The 18,408-nt window shown below is 34.9% G+C and overlaps 1 protein-coding gene across 11 annotated transcripts in view; it reads right to left on the bottom strand.

Annotated features, from left to right (window-relative positions):
* LOC126003964 (neurexin-3-beta) overlaps positions 1-18,408 on the bottom strand; it is a 1,607,127-nt gene that overhangs the window by 150,130 nt on the left and 1,438,589 nt on the right. For 6 of the 11 annotated variants that reach the window (XM_049770305.1, XM_049770308.1, XM_049770306.1 and 3 more), the window contains 2 exons: positions 17,350-17,439; positions 12,134-12,441 (listed from right to left, as the gene is read on the bottom strand). In XM_049770305.1, coding sequence (XP_049626262.1) covers positions 12,134-12,441; positions 17,350-17,439 — 398 coding nt within the window. The remainder of the gene's footprint in view (positions 1-12,133; positions 12,442-17,349; positions 17,440-18,408) is intronic. The other 5 variants (XM_049770307.1, XM_049770309.1, XM_049770315.1 and 2 more) reach the window with 1 other exon arrangement.

Here is an 18,408-nt window from a genome sequence, read left to right as displayed (position 1 = left end):
GGGTGGGGTATGAATACTGATTAGGGTAGGACCAATAATTCAACAATCCATAGTGAGCAGTCAAAATTTGACTCTTTTTCCCTCTCAGCTGTTCCAATGTCTTAAAGAAAATACAATACTTTATCATAAAACTCTGGTAGAAATTCCTCCCTGTTTGTATTATAATTTAATTAGAAGGCAATGTCTAAAACTTGATTCACTTGCAAACTTTCTGCAAAAAAGAACCTTCTAGAAGGTCTCCTTAAATACCTATACACAGTGTTAGAAATTGCTGATCCCATCTACAAATATGAAACTACTCCCCCCCAAAAAATATGAAAGAAAGAATGACATTCTATTACATATTCTATTTATACTGCCAACATTTATATGTAAAGCCATCTAATTCACATTGGCACTTTCTTAGAAGGATGCAATTTCAAAGAGAAAGGGTCACTAAAGTGTCTTAGCAGGTAACTGATAAGAGTTCAATTTCCTTCCCGCTTAGAATATCCTGGTTGGGGGGGGGGGGGGAGAATGTATTGTATGGATGTTAGGAAGACAGAAAATATTTCTTGGCTAGCAGTTAAAGTCTAATTAGACTGACAAATCTTCAGTGCCTTCCCAGTTATGAAGCTTGGCAGGAAAAGAAAGAGCCAGAGGCCGCACATTATGCAAGGCTGTTAATCAATATTAGTTGAGTCCTGATCCTAAAAATAAACTTCCTCTGGAGGTTCGGCTGTCTCGTGTAAGTGAAGGATTAAAAACTATATGGATTCCTCGTCTCACTTCCATCAAGTAGATGGCAGAAGAGAAAAGGTAGAGGAGTCAGGAGGGCATAATTTTTTTTTTTTGATCTAACATTCATTCTGTTAGAATATGGCATTTGAGTTAAAGTAAACCTTTCTTGAACTCTAGGTCAAAATGGCTATACAATTCAAAGAATCTTAAGGAATTTTACCATTCTAACCTGAACCTAAAAATATGCTTTAAATATGCATGATGTAGTTTTTGATAAGATGACTGCTATTTGACCATTTGATCTTAAAAAGAAAACTAAAGAGACAATTTCATGTACTCCACCTTAATAGAATATTCAATATATGATAACCATTTAGCTAAATCCATTCACACTCCAGGGAATAAAAGTATCTTTCCCACAGAAATCTCTTTGAACTCTCTGAGTTCAAGGCACCAATTGAATCCATGGCTTGGAAGGAAATCCTGGGTCATTGTGAGTTTTTGTGAATGGTGAACGCAGATAAAATTATTCTTCTTGTGTGATCCAACTCTACGGGAAGGATATTCTTTCTTTAAGAGATTTTGTGAGTTCTTGAACTGAACTGATTCCCTATTTTCTGTCTGAAAATATATGTGGTAGTCCATGATTCTATAAGGACATAATCATATTTACAACAAATAAGAATCTATACCCTTTTTACTTAAAATTAAAGTAAGACTAAGGATAGCAGATAAATATCCCCAGAGATAAAAGATTAAGTGATTGGAAACACAAAAAATCCAACTCAGAATCTAAGGAGCACTCTTCAGCAAACTGCAGCTCTACCCATAGGGCAAACTTTTTTGATCATATGTTTTATTATTCTTTATTTTGTATTGATTAATATATCATCTAATGTGTTCCTTATTGCCATAGATAAAAACAAAAATGGACCAGAAAATGGAATTTTCATAAAGATACTGCTATAGTCTCAAATTTTTGACTTTTTTACAAATTTTTAAAATGTAACTCTTAGTTGACTGCCAAATTTTTGAGTCTTAAATAAGAATGAAATCTTACAAAGCTTACCAGTCTTTTACTTTCACTATTCATTAGGAGAGTAGGCTGAGCACTGTGATTTTCTTGTAATTTTCTGGTGCTAGGCAGCACCAGTCAATGTCAAGGTGACTTTGCCAATACCCAGCACAGAAGAAGTCGGTCATGATCTGTAGCCTGCTAATAGCTTACAAATGATTGCAAAAGGCGATTTGCACTGAACATACTGAACTCTTGCTTCTCTGATAACAACTTGAGCTAGAGACCTTAGGTAAAAGAATGCACATTCTTGGAATTTGGAAATTTGCTTCTCTCATATGAAAACTTGGAGTTGAGGCAACTGAACTTTAATGTTAGAAGATACTTATTTCTTTTTTTCCCTTCTATTTCAAAGAGTAAGGAATTTGACTTTATATTGAGTGGAAATTAATTTTATTTTAGAATTGTTTCTCATCAGTGTGATGACAGTAACACACTAAATTAAGATAGGTTGTAAAGAAATTCTAGACAATTGTTCACCATCCAGGTTCGTAAAACTAGTAAATTCTGTAGGGCACCTTATTTGTTTACCCCCTCCGAACTTCTGGTATTTTTGCAACTTTTAGATATAGGTTTACAGAATCGGGAGCTCAGCGATTACTCATAAAACGACTTGGGGGACCATATGTGATGCAAGGGATCAAATCCAAATCGACTATGTGCAAAGCAAATGATTATCCACATCACTATCTCTTTGGCCCCAGAATCAGGATATATTGTACACTCACTAATATTCTATGCATACTTGGTTCTAGTTTGACTTGGCACTTTCCAAAATAAATTATTACTTGATTTTCCATATTTTTTCAATTTAATTTCCATCAGGGCTGTATCTCAGCATTAAAGACATTCTTCACAGGTATAAGAAACTGGGTGAGGTGGAGCTAGAAGTAAGGTGTCTGCCTTGCAAGCGCTAGCCAAGGAAGGACCATGAGTCAATCACCTGGAGTCCCATATAGTCCCCCCAAGCCAGGGGCAATTTCTGAGCGTTTAGCCAGGAGTAACCCCTGAGCATCAAATGGGTATGGCCCAAAAAAACAAACAACAAAAAGAATAGAAACTGAGTTCTATCTGTGCCTGACACTCCAAAAAATACAAGAATAAAATACTTCTGACATTTAATCAATTTAGCATGTGCTGCTTTTATCATCTATCTACTAATAATTCTTCTCTAAGACTCAGTTCCATACAAACTTGATTGAGAAGATAGTGCAGGCATCCCATGTATTAACCCTGATTCTAATACCACTGCCTCATTTTAATAGCTTATATCCGTAGCTCTTCCTATTTTTAGAATAGAAGCCCTATGATTGAATTTTTATTTTCTAATGGGTAATGACTGACTGAAAAGTCTCTTCCTAAGAACTTAAAGACATTTAATTTTTCAGGACTAATATCAATTTCATAATTTTACCTTAAACTTTCTTCAGATCCTTATTTCCCAAGTCTTCTAGACATAACAGAACTTGAGACAATAGAAACAACCTTATTTTTGGAGATAGACCCTGGCTTGCAAAGGTATTAACTTTTATAACCATACTGGAGTGAGAGATAAAAAATAATTATAAATTTAAAACATATTAAGTGTAGAAGTTTGAGTGATAAAAGAGCAGATAAGGTGTTGGTCTTGTACACAGCTGACCTAGATTTGATCCCTGATACTCCAAATAGACATCAGAGCTCTCCAGGAGTTATCTCTAAGCACAGAGCTAGGAGTAAGCACTAAACAGAACTGGGTCTGGTTGCCCCCCCCAAAATTTAAATAGACAAATAAAACAGTATTCTTCTTTATAATGTACCTGGTTTAACACTTTCACTTTTACTAAACCTGTTATCCTCAAGTCATGTATGTAATCAATCATATCAATCACCATTACCTTCCTCTACTTTTATAAACTAGTAGACTTAAGGAATTGCAAATTCTTTCTACTTTTGCTTCTGAGATGTGAGCTCTATGTGGTTTTACCTGAAACTGAGAAAGTTATTTTACTACTTTGGTCAATTAAATATGGTATCAGTGATAATCCCAGTTTTTATGTCAAAGCTTTAAAAACAAATGTAGTTTCGGGGCCAGAGAGATAGCACAGTGGTAGGGAGATCGTCTTGCATGCAGAAGGATGGTGGTTCAAATCCTAGCATCCCATATGGTCCCCTGAATCTGCCGGAGGTGATTTCTGAGCATAGAGCCAGGAGTAGCTCCTGAGCACTGCCAGGTGTTACTCTCCTCTTCCCCAAATGTAGTTTCTACTTCCTGTCTCTTGAAAATTCCCTCTGGGAGCTAAATACCTCATGAAAGAAGTCTAGGAACTCTGCTGAAAAAATATAAGGAGATCAGGGAGACTACCTCCAATGGATACTGACTCAATCAAACCCAGTATTTTTAGTTACTCTATTTAAACACAATGTATTTAAGAAAGCTCCAGATCAGAGCTGACATTGAAATCCATTAAAAAAATTCCATATAGGGCAGAAGATTTGCCTTTCTGAATCTTGCCCACAGTTATGGCTCACAAACCTATGTGGTACAATCAAACCACTTTATGTTTTAGCCACTAAATTTCATGCATTTAAAAAATATTGGATCAGAGAAGCAAGCATTTCTCTCTGGACTGTCTTCTCTGTTGCATGCTCGGGCCTAAGATTTGACCCAGTGTGAGGCTTCATCCACGGAGGACTCCCCTCCCTTAGAGGCAAGTCAGCCCATCCAGAAAGGGAGGAGCCAGAGGAGTGTGCTGCCTACATCATATAGACAATGAATACCACCACAACACGTAGAAAAACCCACAATACAAGTGTGACAATGGGGAAACAACGCAGGCCAGCATCAGACATAGAGAATGAAGATGACAATTCTGAGGACCAGATAATGACTGAACAACTAATCAACCTCTCAGATAAGGACTTTAGACTAGCAATATGGAAGGTGCTCAACAGACTCCAAGAAACCATGGATCGAGTTGAACAGAACACTAATAAGAACCAAGAAAATATGAAGGCAGAAATGACAAAACTCCAAACTGAAATAACATGTCAACTAACAGGACTGAAAAAGTCAGTAAAGGAAGTGAATGACAAAATGGATAAGCTCTGGGACAGGGTATCAGAAGCTGAGAATAGACTTGGTGCTGTGGAAGATGAGATACATAACAATTCCATACAGCAGGAGAGATTGGACAAAAAACTTAAAGCAAATGAGCAGACAACGGAAAAATTAGTCAAAGAATGGGAACAGATGAAAATAGAAGTCTATGATAAGATCAACAGAAACAACTTAAGAATCATTGGCGTCCCAGAGACCCAGGAAGAAAATTCCCAGGAAGAATCAATGGTCAAGAACATCATTAAAGAGAAACTTCCAGAGCTAAAGAATATAGGTGATCAAATCCTGCATGCTCGAAGAGTACCAACCAAAAGAGACCCCAGAAAAACCACCCCAAGACACATCCTAGTCACAATGACAAATCCCACAGATAGAGACAGAATTCTGAAAACAGCAAGATCAAAAGGGGAAATTACATTCAAGCAAGCATCCTTGAGATTTACAGCAGACCTGTCACCAGAAACACTCAATGCCAGAAAGCAGTGGTGGGATATTGTGACAAGACTGAATGAAATGAATGCTTCACCCAGAATACTATACCCAGCAAAACTCACTTTCCGGTTTGACGGAAGAATACATGGTTTCACTGACAAAAAGCAGCTCAGAAACTTTACAGACACAAAACCAGTCTTAAGAGAAAAACTGAAAGACCTAATTTAAGATAAGACTAACCAAAAAACACCAAATTTCGATATAAAGATGGCATTAAATCCCAGCACAATTCTTTCTCTCAACGTCAATGGTCTAAATGCACCAGTCAAGAGACACAGAGTGGCTAAATGGATCCAAAAACTCAATCCAACCTTCTGCTGCCTACAAGAAACACACCTGAATAGTCAGAACAAACATAGACTCAAAATAAAAGGCTGGAGAAAAATCATCCAAGCAAACAACACCCATAAAAAAGCTGGAGTGGCCATACTAATATCAGATAATGCAAACTTTATACTCAGGAAGGTTGTAAGGGACAAAGATGGACATTTTATATTAATCAAGGGGTATATAGAGCAGGAAGAATTCACTCTCCTAAACATATATGCACCAAATGAGGGGCCAGCAAAATATTTAATACAACTGTTGACAAATCTGAAAAATAATATCAATAACAACACAATAATTGTGGGGGACCTTAACACGGCTTTTGTCAACACTGGATAGGTCAACCAGACTGAAACCCAACAAGAATATACTAGACCTGAGGAGAGAAATGGAAGAAAGAGGCCTAGAGGATATATATAGGACACTCCACCCCCAGAAACCTGGATACACATTCTTCTCCAATGTACATGGGACATTCTCCAGGATAGACTACATGCTGGCACATAAAACATATCTCCATAATATCAAGAGGATAGAAATTTTGCAGACTACCTTTGCTGACCACAAGGCTCTGAAATTATTTGTGAATTCCAAAGGGACTCAGAAGAAAAACATTAACACCTGGAAGTTAAACAGCCTCATACTCAATAACCAGTGGGTCCGAGATGAAATCAAGGAGGAAATAAAAAGGTTCCTGGAAACAAATGACAATCAAGACACAAACTATCAGAACTTATGGGACATAGCAAAAGCAGTACTGAGAGGAAAATTTATAGCTTTGCAAGCACACATCAGGAAGGAAGAAGGAGCTTACCTGAGTAGCTTAATGACACAGCTAATAGAACTAGAAAGTGCTCAACAAAAGGACCCAAAAATAGGAAGACAGAAGGAAATAACAAAGCTGAGAGCAGAAATCAATGAAGTGGAATACCAAAAAACAATCCGAAAGATCAACGAAAGCAGAAGTTGGTTCTTTGAAAAAATAAACAAGATTGATAGACCACTGGCAAACTAACAAAGAAAGAGAGAGAGAGAAAATTGATAACTCGTATTAGGAATGAAAAAGGAGAGATCACTACTGATATGACAGAGATTCAAAGGGTAATCAGAAACTACTTTGAGAAACTCTACGCCACTAAAAATGAGAACCTGGAAGAAATGGATAAATTCTTGGACTCTTATAATCTTCCACGGTTGAAGGAAGAGGATGTAGCATATCTAAACACCCCCAATCACCATTGATGAAATCAAAACGGTAATCAAAGGTCTGCCGAAAAACAAAAGCCCAGGCCCAGATGGATTCACTAATGAATTCTTTCAAACTTTCCAAGAGGAACTACTACCAATCCTGGCAAGACTCTTTCATGAAATTGAACAAACAGAAACACTTCCAAATAGCTTTTATGAAGCCAACATCACCTTGATACCTAAACCAGACAGAGATGCTACAAAAAAAGAAAATTACAGACCAATATCGCTGATGAATGCCGATGCAAAGATCTTCAACAAAATCCTGGCAAATAGGATTCAATGCCTCATTAAGAAGATCATCCACTACGATCAAGTAGGTTTCATCCCAGGAATGCAAGGCTGGTTTAACATCCGTAAATCCATCAACATCATACACAACATCAATAACAAGAAAAATAAAAACCACATGATCATATCAATAGATGCAGAGAAAGCATTTGATAAGGTCCAACACCCATTCTTGATCAAAACTCTCAGCAAGATGGGAATGGAAGGAACCTTTCTCAATCTAGTTGAAGCCATCTACCACAAGCCAATGGCAAATATTATCCTCAACGGAGAAAAACTAAAAGCCTTCCCTCTAAATTCTGGTACAAGACAAGGCTGTCCTCTCTCACCACTCCTATTCAACATAGCACTGGAAGTACTTGCTATAGCAATTAGGCAAGAAAAAGATATCAAGGGAATTCAGATAGGAAAGGAAGAAGTCAAGCTCTCACTTTTTGCAGATGACATGATACTCTACTTAGAAAACCCTAAAGACTCCACCAAAAAGCTTCTAGAAACAATAGACTCATATAGCAAGGTGGCAGGCTACAAAATTAACACACAAAAATCAATGGCCTTTCTATACACCAATAGCAATAAGGAAGAAATGGACATTAAGAAAACAATCCCATTCACAATAGTGCCACACAAACTCAAATATCATGGAATCAACTTGACTAAAAATGTGAAGGACCTATACAAAGAAAACTATAAAACTCTGCTCCAAGAAATAAGAGAGGACACGCGGAAATGGAAACGCATACCCTGCTCGTGGATTGGCAGGATTAACATCATCAAAATGGCAATACTCCCCAAGGCATTATACAGATTTAATGCTATCCCTCTAAAGATACCCATGACATTCTTCAAAGAAGTGGATCAGGCACTTTTGAAATTCATTTGGAACAATAAACACCCTCGAATAGCTAAAGCAATCATTGGGAAAAAGAATATGGGAGGAATTACTTTCCCCAACTTTAAACTGTACTACAAAGCAATAGTTATCAAAACAGCATGGTATTGGAATAAGGACAGGCCCTCAGACCAGTGGAATAGACTTGAATACTCAGAAAATGTTCCCCAGACATACAACCACCTAATTTTCGATAAAGGAGCAGGAAACCCTAAATGGAGCAGGGAAAGCCTCTTCAACAAGTGGTGTTGGCACAATTGGATAGCCGCTTGCAAAAAATTGAACATAGACCCCCAGCTATCATCATGCACGAAGGTAAAATCCAAATGGATTAAAGACCTCGATATCAGCCCCAAAACCATAAGATATATAGAACAGCACATAGGCAAGACACTCCAGGACATTACAGGCATCTTCAAGGAGGAAACTGCACTCTCCAAGCAAGTGAAAGCAGAGATTAACAGATGGGAATATATTAAGCTGAGAAGTTTCTGCACCTCAAAGGAAATAGTGCCCAGGATACAAGAGCCACCCACTGAGTGGGAGAAACTATTCACCCAATACCCATCAGATAAGGGGCTAATCTCCAAAATATACAAGGCACTGACAGAACTTTACAAGAAAAAAACATCTAATCCCATCAAAAAATGGGGAGAAGAAATGAACAGACACTTTGACAAAGAAGAAATACAAATGGCCAAGAGACACATGAAAAAATGCTCCACATCACTAATCATCAGGGAGATGCAAATCAAAACAACGATGAGATACCACCTCACACCACAGAGAATGGCACACATCACAAAGAATGAGAACAAACAGTGTTGGCGGGGATGTGGAGAGAAAGGAACTCTTATCCACTGCTGGTGGGAATGCCGTCTAGTTCAACCTTTATGGAAAGCGATATGGAGATTCCTTCAAAAACTGGAAATCGAGCTCCCATATGATCCAGCTATACCACTCCTAGGAATATACCCTAGGAACACAAAAATACAGTACAAAAACCCCTTCCTTACACCTATATTCATTGCAGCACTATTTACCATAGCAAGACTCTGGAAACAACCAAGATGCCCTTCAACAGATGAATGGCTAAAGAAACTGTGGTACATATACACAATGGAATATTATGCAGCTGTCAGGAGAGATGAAGTCATGAAATTTTCCTATACATGGATGTATACGGAATCTATTATGCTGAGTGAAATAAGTCAGAGAGAGAGAGAAAAACGCAGAATGGTCTCACTCATCTATGGGTTTTAAGAAAAATGAAAGACACCCTTGCAATAATAATTTCCAGACACAAAAGTGAAAAGAGCTGGATGTTCCAGCTCACCATAGGAAGCTCACCACAAAGAGTGATGAGTTTAGTTAGAGAAATAACTACATTTTGAATTTTCCTTATAATGAGAATGTATGAGGGAAATGGAGAGCCTGTTTAGAGTACAGGCGGGGGTTGGGTGGGTAGGAGGGAGACTTGGACATTGGTGATTGGAATGTTGCACTGGTGATGGGTGGTGTTCTTTACATGACTGAAACCCAAAAACAATCATGTATGTAATCAAGGTGTTTAAATAAAAAAATAAAAATTAAAAAAAAAATATTGGATCACAATTGGTTGTTCCTAGGGCTTATCTATACACTGTGCTCAGGAATCACTGTGGGAAGGCTTAGCAGACCCTATGGGATGGCAGGTATTGTGTAAGTAAGCACTTTACCTGCTATATTATCTTGGGTCCATATAGAATGTATTTTTCATTGGTTTTGAATCACACCTGGTAGTACTAGGGTTATTTCCAGCTCTGCACTCAGGAATCACTCCTGGTAAGCTCAGCGGACCATATGGGGTGCCAGGAATTAAACCTAGGTTGACTGCTTACAAGGTAAGCGCCCTACCTGCTGACTATTTCTCTGGCCCCATAAAATGTATTTTTAAGACTTGCTGATAAGATAAAAGTTACCCAAGAATTTGGCAAAATTTTCCTCTAGATAATTTTTACAAAAGACATAGAAATTTTAAAAAATCCTTTATTCAGGTCTAATTCAAGTATGTTGGCTATTTTCCACAATATTTATGCACTTTTATAAACAAAAATCCCTGACAGATTTATAAATCATTTTTGAGCTACATAGAAGAAAAAAAAGACCTGTGGATATAGACCAATAATTATTGACGCTAAGGAAAAAAGAATATACCAAATTAAAAGCTCTTAGAGAGGGCATCTTCCAACTGAAAATTTCTCTAAAATGATAATAGGTTCTTTAATCTTTTGTGTAATAATCTCTGCAAGACTTTTGTATCTTGTACCCAATCCTTCTTTCTCCCAAAGCCCTGATTTTCTTGGTTTGTAGAAAGAAGCACCCAATCTGCTCTCATTAAAAATATTTTCTGCAGAAGGAAAGCCAAAACCTAACAATTACCATGGTTTATATTCTGAATGTCTGTGTCACATGAAATCCTCCTGAGGTCAATGAAAATTGGGTCTTGAAAAAGACTATAGAACCAACCATTCCCATGAAGAAAAAGCCATTTTCTTTTCTCTTTCCCACCAAGTTAGAGGAATGTGTTCTGACAGAAACAGAACAAGTTTGCCAAGACCTGTGCAGACAGAACTATCCTTTCACCAACAATAAACAGATATGCCGTTGAGCTATAGAGTCATAATAGAAATATATATTGCCTTTTATCTTCTTTTCAGTGAGTAGAGCGAACTGTCAGGAGTTATTGCTTTAATGTCAGTAGAAAAAAGCTATTTTTTTGAGTACGTGTGTAGGTATTCATGTAACAGCATATGTGACAATAAAACTGTTATGCTAACCCAGTACTTAGTAGCCTTTCTAGAATGCATAAAATTAGAATTGTTGACATCATCAATATATTTAACTTTCTAATTTCTCCTGTGGAATCATGTAATTGTCATCTGGATATTTCTTCTCTGTGTTCCCACAAAAAAAGAGTTAAAATGCAATATGTAATTCACATAAATTTAATGCAGAAGAATGAGGACACATAGGGAATATAATTGATTACTGATTTAAATTTACAATGTGCAGTAAACCTAATGGGAGGATCATGTCCAAAAACTCAATCAAGCCCTTGGAAAATATCATAAACCTGGAAATTAAGGCCAAATACTGGCCTAATAAATATTGTACAAATACTAAGTAAGTTAGGGGTAATTTCCCCATAAGTAATTAGAATATCTATGTTATGCCAGAAAATTTAAGGCTAATAACTCTATTAACCTCTTACCCTCTACTAACTAGATTTATGAAATGCCAAGAGAATTAGCAAAGTATTAAGCTTTGGATTGAATATAATTACTTTAAAATTAAAAAAAATTTACCACAAAACTAAAAATGTCCTGCATAACTAAACAGAGACCTTCAATTTTAAAATATAATTAGGATCTTGTCAAATATAAAAGAAACACATTGGGCCAAAAATAACAAGTGATTATTCAAGACTTAATAGCAAACACAAAGAACATTTTATAAGGAATACTCTAGTCAGTAGCTTCAATTGCCTGTGATAAACTGCTACCCATTGACCTCAAAAATGAACAATTTATGTACCATAAAAGCCACGGGGAAGGTAAGTACATAATTTAATAAGTTATAAGCTTTTCTATGATAACAAATTCTCTTTTCTCTCATTTCCCTTTTGTGCTATTGTAAAGAAAGGGCAATAAAAATGAAAGGAGGGAATATTTAATTTTGTAAATCCATTGTTCATTTAAAATAATAGTTTTATTATTCCAGTGATAAATATCATATGTCTAATATCCCAGGAGTACCACAAGACTTCAACTTACCCTATTTCTAGTTTTTTATTTGCTATAAGCATCTGATATATCCATAGAACTAGCATAATAATTCAGTTAATAACTCATAGTAACTCTTTAGTTACAGAGCAACATTGACCATGATAGACAGAAACCTCAAAGACAGAAAACAGAAACAATAAATATTTGTATTAAAGTCTTACCTGAATGCTGGCTGTTGAGCGATTTTTGCGGGTTGTAGTTGTAGCCATTGTAGTGGTGGTTTCCATGACAGTGGTAGACATTTCTGGTGGCATGGCAGTCGTCTGTGTTGTTCCCAAGATTGATGGGACTTCTCCCACCAGTCGAACACTTCCATTGATTCTGATATTGGGGTTGTTCTCAGCTGCCATGTTCAGTACTTTTAAACCATCATAATAGAGCCCAGAGAGCTGGCCTTGAAAGAGGCGTCCTCTGTCTTTTCCACCAATGGCTATTTGCGCCTGGGTGTTGAAGATGGTTAACTGCCGGCCTAGTGGGTTGGGTGGAGGAAATATCATTATTTCTACATATTTTATTTTTTTTACTTGGTCTGAATAAAACAGGCATCAAAACAGGCTTCCTAAAATTAATTGAAGTGGAGAAAATTGTCTAGTAAAGTTCCAATACAAACATTGGCAAGTAACATTTTACTATGTTTACCTCTTCCACTGTCTAGCTAAAAACTAAAATAAATAGAATAATCAAATATATTTCTTTAATTTTTAATCAATAAAAGACTTGGATAAATGATGAATGGTATTTCTTTCTTCTTGAGCATATAATTATGAATAACCGAAAAGAAATTCCAAAGCAGGTGCTAACAATGCCTGGTGTGCTGAATTTTTTCTTTTCTGCCCTATTTGTTTCTAACCTAAAAGTAACATGAACCAAAATTATATATGGCACAAGAAAACTAAGTGAAGTGACTCAGAATATCAAATTATAATCTAGATCATATAATTAAGTCAATAAAATCAAATCAAATTTCATTTTAAATATTAGGGTTCATTGCAACCTTGGGAATAAAAGCATGTTAAGTCATTAAAAACCTATTTACTATAAATATTCATACTCTTTAATATTTATCTATATTTTCTTTTTAATAAATATTATGAGACATCATTTGGTATCTATTAACTCAGGGGAAGAGATTGTTGTCACATGATAAAATAATTTCGTGATCTAAAATATAACATGGGATCAATTATATTTCTAGCAGGGTAGAGGTGGGGAATGCCAAGTCAAATCAATAAGTCTTGAAAATTGGTAATTTATTTATTCTTAAATAAAAATTTTCCTAAAATATATAACATCCCTGACATTAATATAAGGTATGTAAATGGACTGAAGAACATTAGGACCTCACCTTATTTGGTTTTCCCATTAAGGGAACCATTTATGCTTATTTATAGGAAGATATAATAATGAAACCAGGGCAGAATAATTTAGAATAGTATAACTCATATTACTGCCAGCTACTTCTTTAAAAAATATCTCTTAACTGCTAAATTTTCTCCCTGGAAAGCCCTATCAGTTGTATTAAGCCAAGCTTCTACCTTTCTCATTTTTTTTCTTTCTGCTTTCCCTTAAGAAGGATAAACTTAATATAATTAAACATATCCCTTTTGAATTTTTCTCCATTTTAGTCAATGATCAAGAAGAGCTTCATTCATTCTTTTTCTACTTATATAAATTATTTTAACTCTACGTGACTACATAGAAATTTCTGTTCTTCCTGCTTAATAAAAGGAAGTGCTATATGTTTTAAAAAAAGCTGGCATTTTTGCTTCATAATCACTAATGCATATAGGCAAAATGTGGTATCTGGGTGCTTACCTTCTACCACTATTACTATGTTCTAAAGGCTATAGAAAAGTTAGCTATCCTTGAATTTCTGATTTGTAATGTGAATAGCTTTTCAAAGTATAATAATGGAAGACCTTTAAAAGAGAAGGAAAAAATGCTTCTGCTCAGAAAAAAAAAAACTCTTTACATTTGTGTGGTCAGATGATTTTGTTAAGGTGAAAATGTTCTAAATTATATAAAAATTCCTAAAGCATGAAAATTGAATCTGCTGTTTTTAATCAAAAGGGCATTGCCCAGATCTCAAAGATACCATCAAAATGTATGTAATAAATTTTCATTACTTTCCTTCCAATTTCTTCAATGCCTGTGCATATGCATCATTGCCTGTCCTTTACCCTCTCACTTGTTACACAATATGTGGGGAAAGTTTAATTACAGTTACACTGGGTAATGGTATGGACTTTATACATTCTTGCTATTTATTATTTAACTTCTTTTATGCGAACCCTAAACTTATAAAGAAATCAAACAAAGGAAGTAGTGAATAAATTTACCTTCAAATAAACTCAAGTTGGCATCTGTGAAAATTTAATACAAGAACAATATTGCATAGGGGAATTGGCATTCAAAAGTTCATATCTTCCATTAATGTAAACATTGGCTAACCATAATATGAAGGTCTGTCCTCTTTTTTGGTATAGATTGAAATTGCTGATAAGTTTAATATATTTAGTTATTTATATGTGGTACATCTTACATTTCTAATCTTACTTAACTAATATTTAAATAATCCTGATATTAAATAATAATCTACAATAATACTAATACTATTTTTCTGGTGATTATAGTTTATGTCCCAAATAAGATAATCAACAGAAATTGAAATGTAAATTTGAATTATACTGGCTACAAATATGGATCTTTCTACTACCACCATTCACTACATAAATACCTCTTGTTCAAGATGGACTCAAGCAAAAAGGAAAGGCAAAGATCTGTTACCTGGGACATAAGATTAAGTTGTTTTTTTTTCTTTTTTTCTTTTGATAATAATGACTTCCTAGAGAGATTTAACTAATTTATAGATAAGACTGGTTAGGTGATATAAGGAAGAGGATGTCCTACATTTCAAATTTTCTTCAAGCTGTAAGAAACATTTATATTTTTGCTTCCTGCCTGTTTCACAGTCTACATGTGGTTCAGTTGCTTTTTGTGTTTCAAGATCTCTTCCAATACTATCTGAACCCTGGACTAGATAGTTAACAATAAAGTGGCCAGTCACTGAAGAAATGGTAGAATACTCTGGCCAACACTTCCTTTGATTCCTTTAATTCTCCAGCTAAGTCGAGGTATAATACATTGACCAATTAAGAATTTCCCTTACAAGAGTAATAAAAAATTTATTTAAACACTACTACAGGGTTTATAGTAAGTTACTTTTATTTTGCTTTGGTTGCCCATCTTTTTAAAAGTCATTACTTGTTAGCTCATTTGTAAATCAGGTTCACACATTGCTTAAATTAAATCTTCGAATGTCTCCAGTCAATGTTGCACAAAGACTAATTAATTAAACCTCAAATTACCCTTGGGGAATAGACAGTATTATTTCTCCTCTCCTATATTAGGAAATCTGAGATATAAAGAGGTTAAGTGGGTTGTTTAAGGTCAGAATGTCAGAACCAGAAAATAGACTCAGGAATGCTGTGCTCCACATCTCTTCTCCAATGACAGAAAATATTCCAAAGAAGCAATCAGGAAATTCCAAATATATTAACACATCTACCTAATCATTTGATGAGACTTAACCTTTTTAAGTCTGTCTTTACAAGGTCTTACAAAACACATTTTTATTTTCTTTGAAAAGAAATTTAGCTAGTCACAGGAAGGGGTAAAGCAATGAAATAAATAGATGTTACTCACCAAAATTAGTTTTAAAGAGAATTTTGGTTAAGATAATTTAGAAGACTCCAGTTTGAAAATTATTCTTTTCAACAGTATTTTCATAAATAAACAGACATTTGATTAAGCCCTCTCCATTCCACCTAAACCACCACTACTCCTATCCCAGCCTCTTATTTTTGAATATAAATGTATTTTTCTACAAGAAAACCAACTGAAAACAATACTATCAGAAGGAAAACTAAAAGCCTATTAATAACTTTATAATGATTTATACAAATGAAAATGCCTGCCATGCTATTAAAATTAGACTTCAAAAGGCAATGGAGAAAAATATTATTAACATAAAATTGAAAGAAACAAAAGGTTCTCTCAGGCACATGAGACTTGGACATGCATCTAATTTTTTTTTTCCTTTTTATAAAGTGAGGCGATCATCATCTTAATGTTAAAGGGACTTTATAAGCTGGTGATTACTGAATACAATTATTTTCTTTTTAGAGTTATACTTAATTTATTTTTTTTATTAGACCACAGACATTTAAAACAGGGCAAGCAGTTAAGACTCAGTGAGGATTTTCCGTGTTTGAAGAATGTTTTATTTTACTTAAAACTGCAGAGTACTTTAAGTTTTTTTAAAGTTGCACTTAATGCAATGGATTACTTTTTATATATCACTCAAATCTCTATAAATTTTGAGAATTCATATAAGAGATAGAGGTAAGAATAACTTACATTGTCTCAGAAAAATAAAAAATAATATACCAGAATAAATAGCTTCTTAAAGAGTAATTTTTCTTTATTGAAGTATAACAAATTACATCCTAAGATGGAAATCACACAGAAAATGCTAACATCAGTTATAACTGCTGCCCTCTTTTACTAACAAAGTGGCTGTTTTCTTTAGCAAATCAGAAAGTGCTATGCTGGTTTCACGAGCCTTTCCTTTTCCAACTCAGTTGTTCATCACTTACACTTTTGTTGCATTAAAATAAAAATTATGAGGGTACCACACAACCAAAGTGTAAAGCAAGTCTGTTTCTTTTAAAGTTTCAGTCAGCAACTAGGACAAAATTAATTGCTTATGAAATACTATTGCCTCTGTAAGATTACCTCTAGAGGCAAAATTCATATTTCACTTCTTTTCTTTGTTTAAAAGTCATTGTTAAAAAAAAAACAAACATTGCTCCCTTTACAACATTTGTTTTAAGCAGTTTAAGTTTCAAGAATTGATCTGTGATTTTTGTTGTTGTTGTTGTGGTGGTTACCCATGTTACAGATGGTAAAGCCAAACAGCCTCCAGACATAGGGTTTAAAATTCTTTTGAAATTTCATGAGAAAGCTTTGGTGTAAAAGGTAATTTAAAACAAATTAGCAAATAATGTCATGCAGTGGTTAAATTGCCATAATACATTTCTTTTTTTTTTTTTAGAGGTTCCTGGAATTTCTTGTTTGTGCTTATCATGCTGATAGCAAGCTAGATGTTAGTCCCTTTAACTGTATTTTAATGGCAATGTATTATAGCATGATTTATCAACATATGGCAGGTGGAAGCTGACACAAATTATAATGAAAATTAAAACAGTCATTTATGCAGCAGGCGATTATCATTTAAGGAACATTTATTTGCAGGCTTTAAAAATGAGGGTTTAGAATCAAATGATTTTAAAATGAAAGTTTTAACGACCGTTACCTTTTTCCTGCAGCCACTCCTCTACGGGCCGGTTATATTTGAAGGGGATTTTCTGTTTTACCATTTGGAAGCGTTCATTATCAGTGTTGCCTTTAAAGTTTAAAAAACAGCTTAAAGAACAATCTGAAAAGTCAATACGTCATTAAAAACATTATAGGTTTTTGGTGTGTTTTATGAAGTTTTTAGGATAGATATCAATTTATCTTTAGGAGAGGTGGAGTTGAAGTCACTTTGCCCTTGGTTTGAGGTCAGGCTACTCTTAGCTATGCAGTTCTCAGCATTGCTTTCTAATATAGCTTTTGAGAAAAGATCAGTATGAAGCTCGGCCTTTAAAAGGGTTTGCTTTCATCATTTGCTATAGTGTCTTAACCATTCCTTGGCTAATGGACATTGATAATCATCAATATCCTTGGCCTGTGTTTAGTTAACCTTCCTGATAAATCTGATGAAGTAGAGGACTTTAAATGCCCCCCTACACACACTACTGGATCCTATCAGAAGCACATGGCCACTTCCTTCCTACCTCTCCCCTAAACCATTTGCTAAACAAAGGAAATTTAAGCCTTAGTGATTAGCAGATACTTCTTATTCCATAAAAGAAGGCCAAGTTTTCATCACCTTTGTGTAATAGAGTATTACAGGTGGCTCTTGATATTTGTATTATTACGTCCATCTTTTCTCCACATTTTGACAAAAAAGGAAATTCAAATTAAGTAATAAATTTAAAACTATAATACAGGCATTTCTAGACTTTTGAGCACCTATATTTTATCTTTACTAATGAATGGTGCAGATAATATATGTTTAACTTATTTTTTCATTTTACCTCTGAGAGGCACTTACTGAATAATCATCCACTCAAAACCAGTTATGGATGCTTCTTCCAAATATGAAATAGCTAATAAGAGTTTTAAATATCCAACATGATGCTTTACTTTCATATTTACTGCTGAGTCCCTTTTTCTTTTATTACTGATGTTACCAAACTGTGTTGGATTCTCTCATGAGCATAGGTTTGAAGAATTGCATTGTAGATATAATCTTTAATATCTTCAAATC

This window comes from Suncus etruscus, chromosome 3 (genome assembly GCF_024139225.1).
Source record: "Suncus etruscus isolate mSunEtr1 chromosome 3, mSunEtr1.pri.cur, whole genome shotgun sequence".
Classification (NCBI taxonomy): domain Eukaryota; kingdom Metazoa; phylum Chordata; class Mammalia; order Eulipotyphla; family Soricidae; genus Suncus; species Suncus etruscus.
This window is presented reverse-complemented; position numbering and strand designations above follow the sequence as displayed.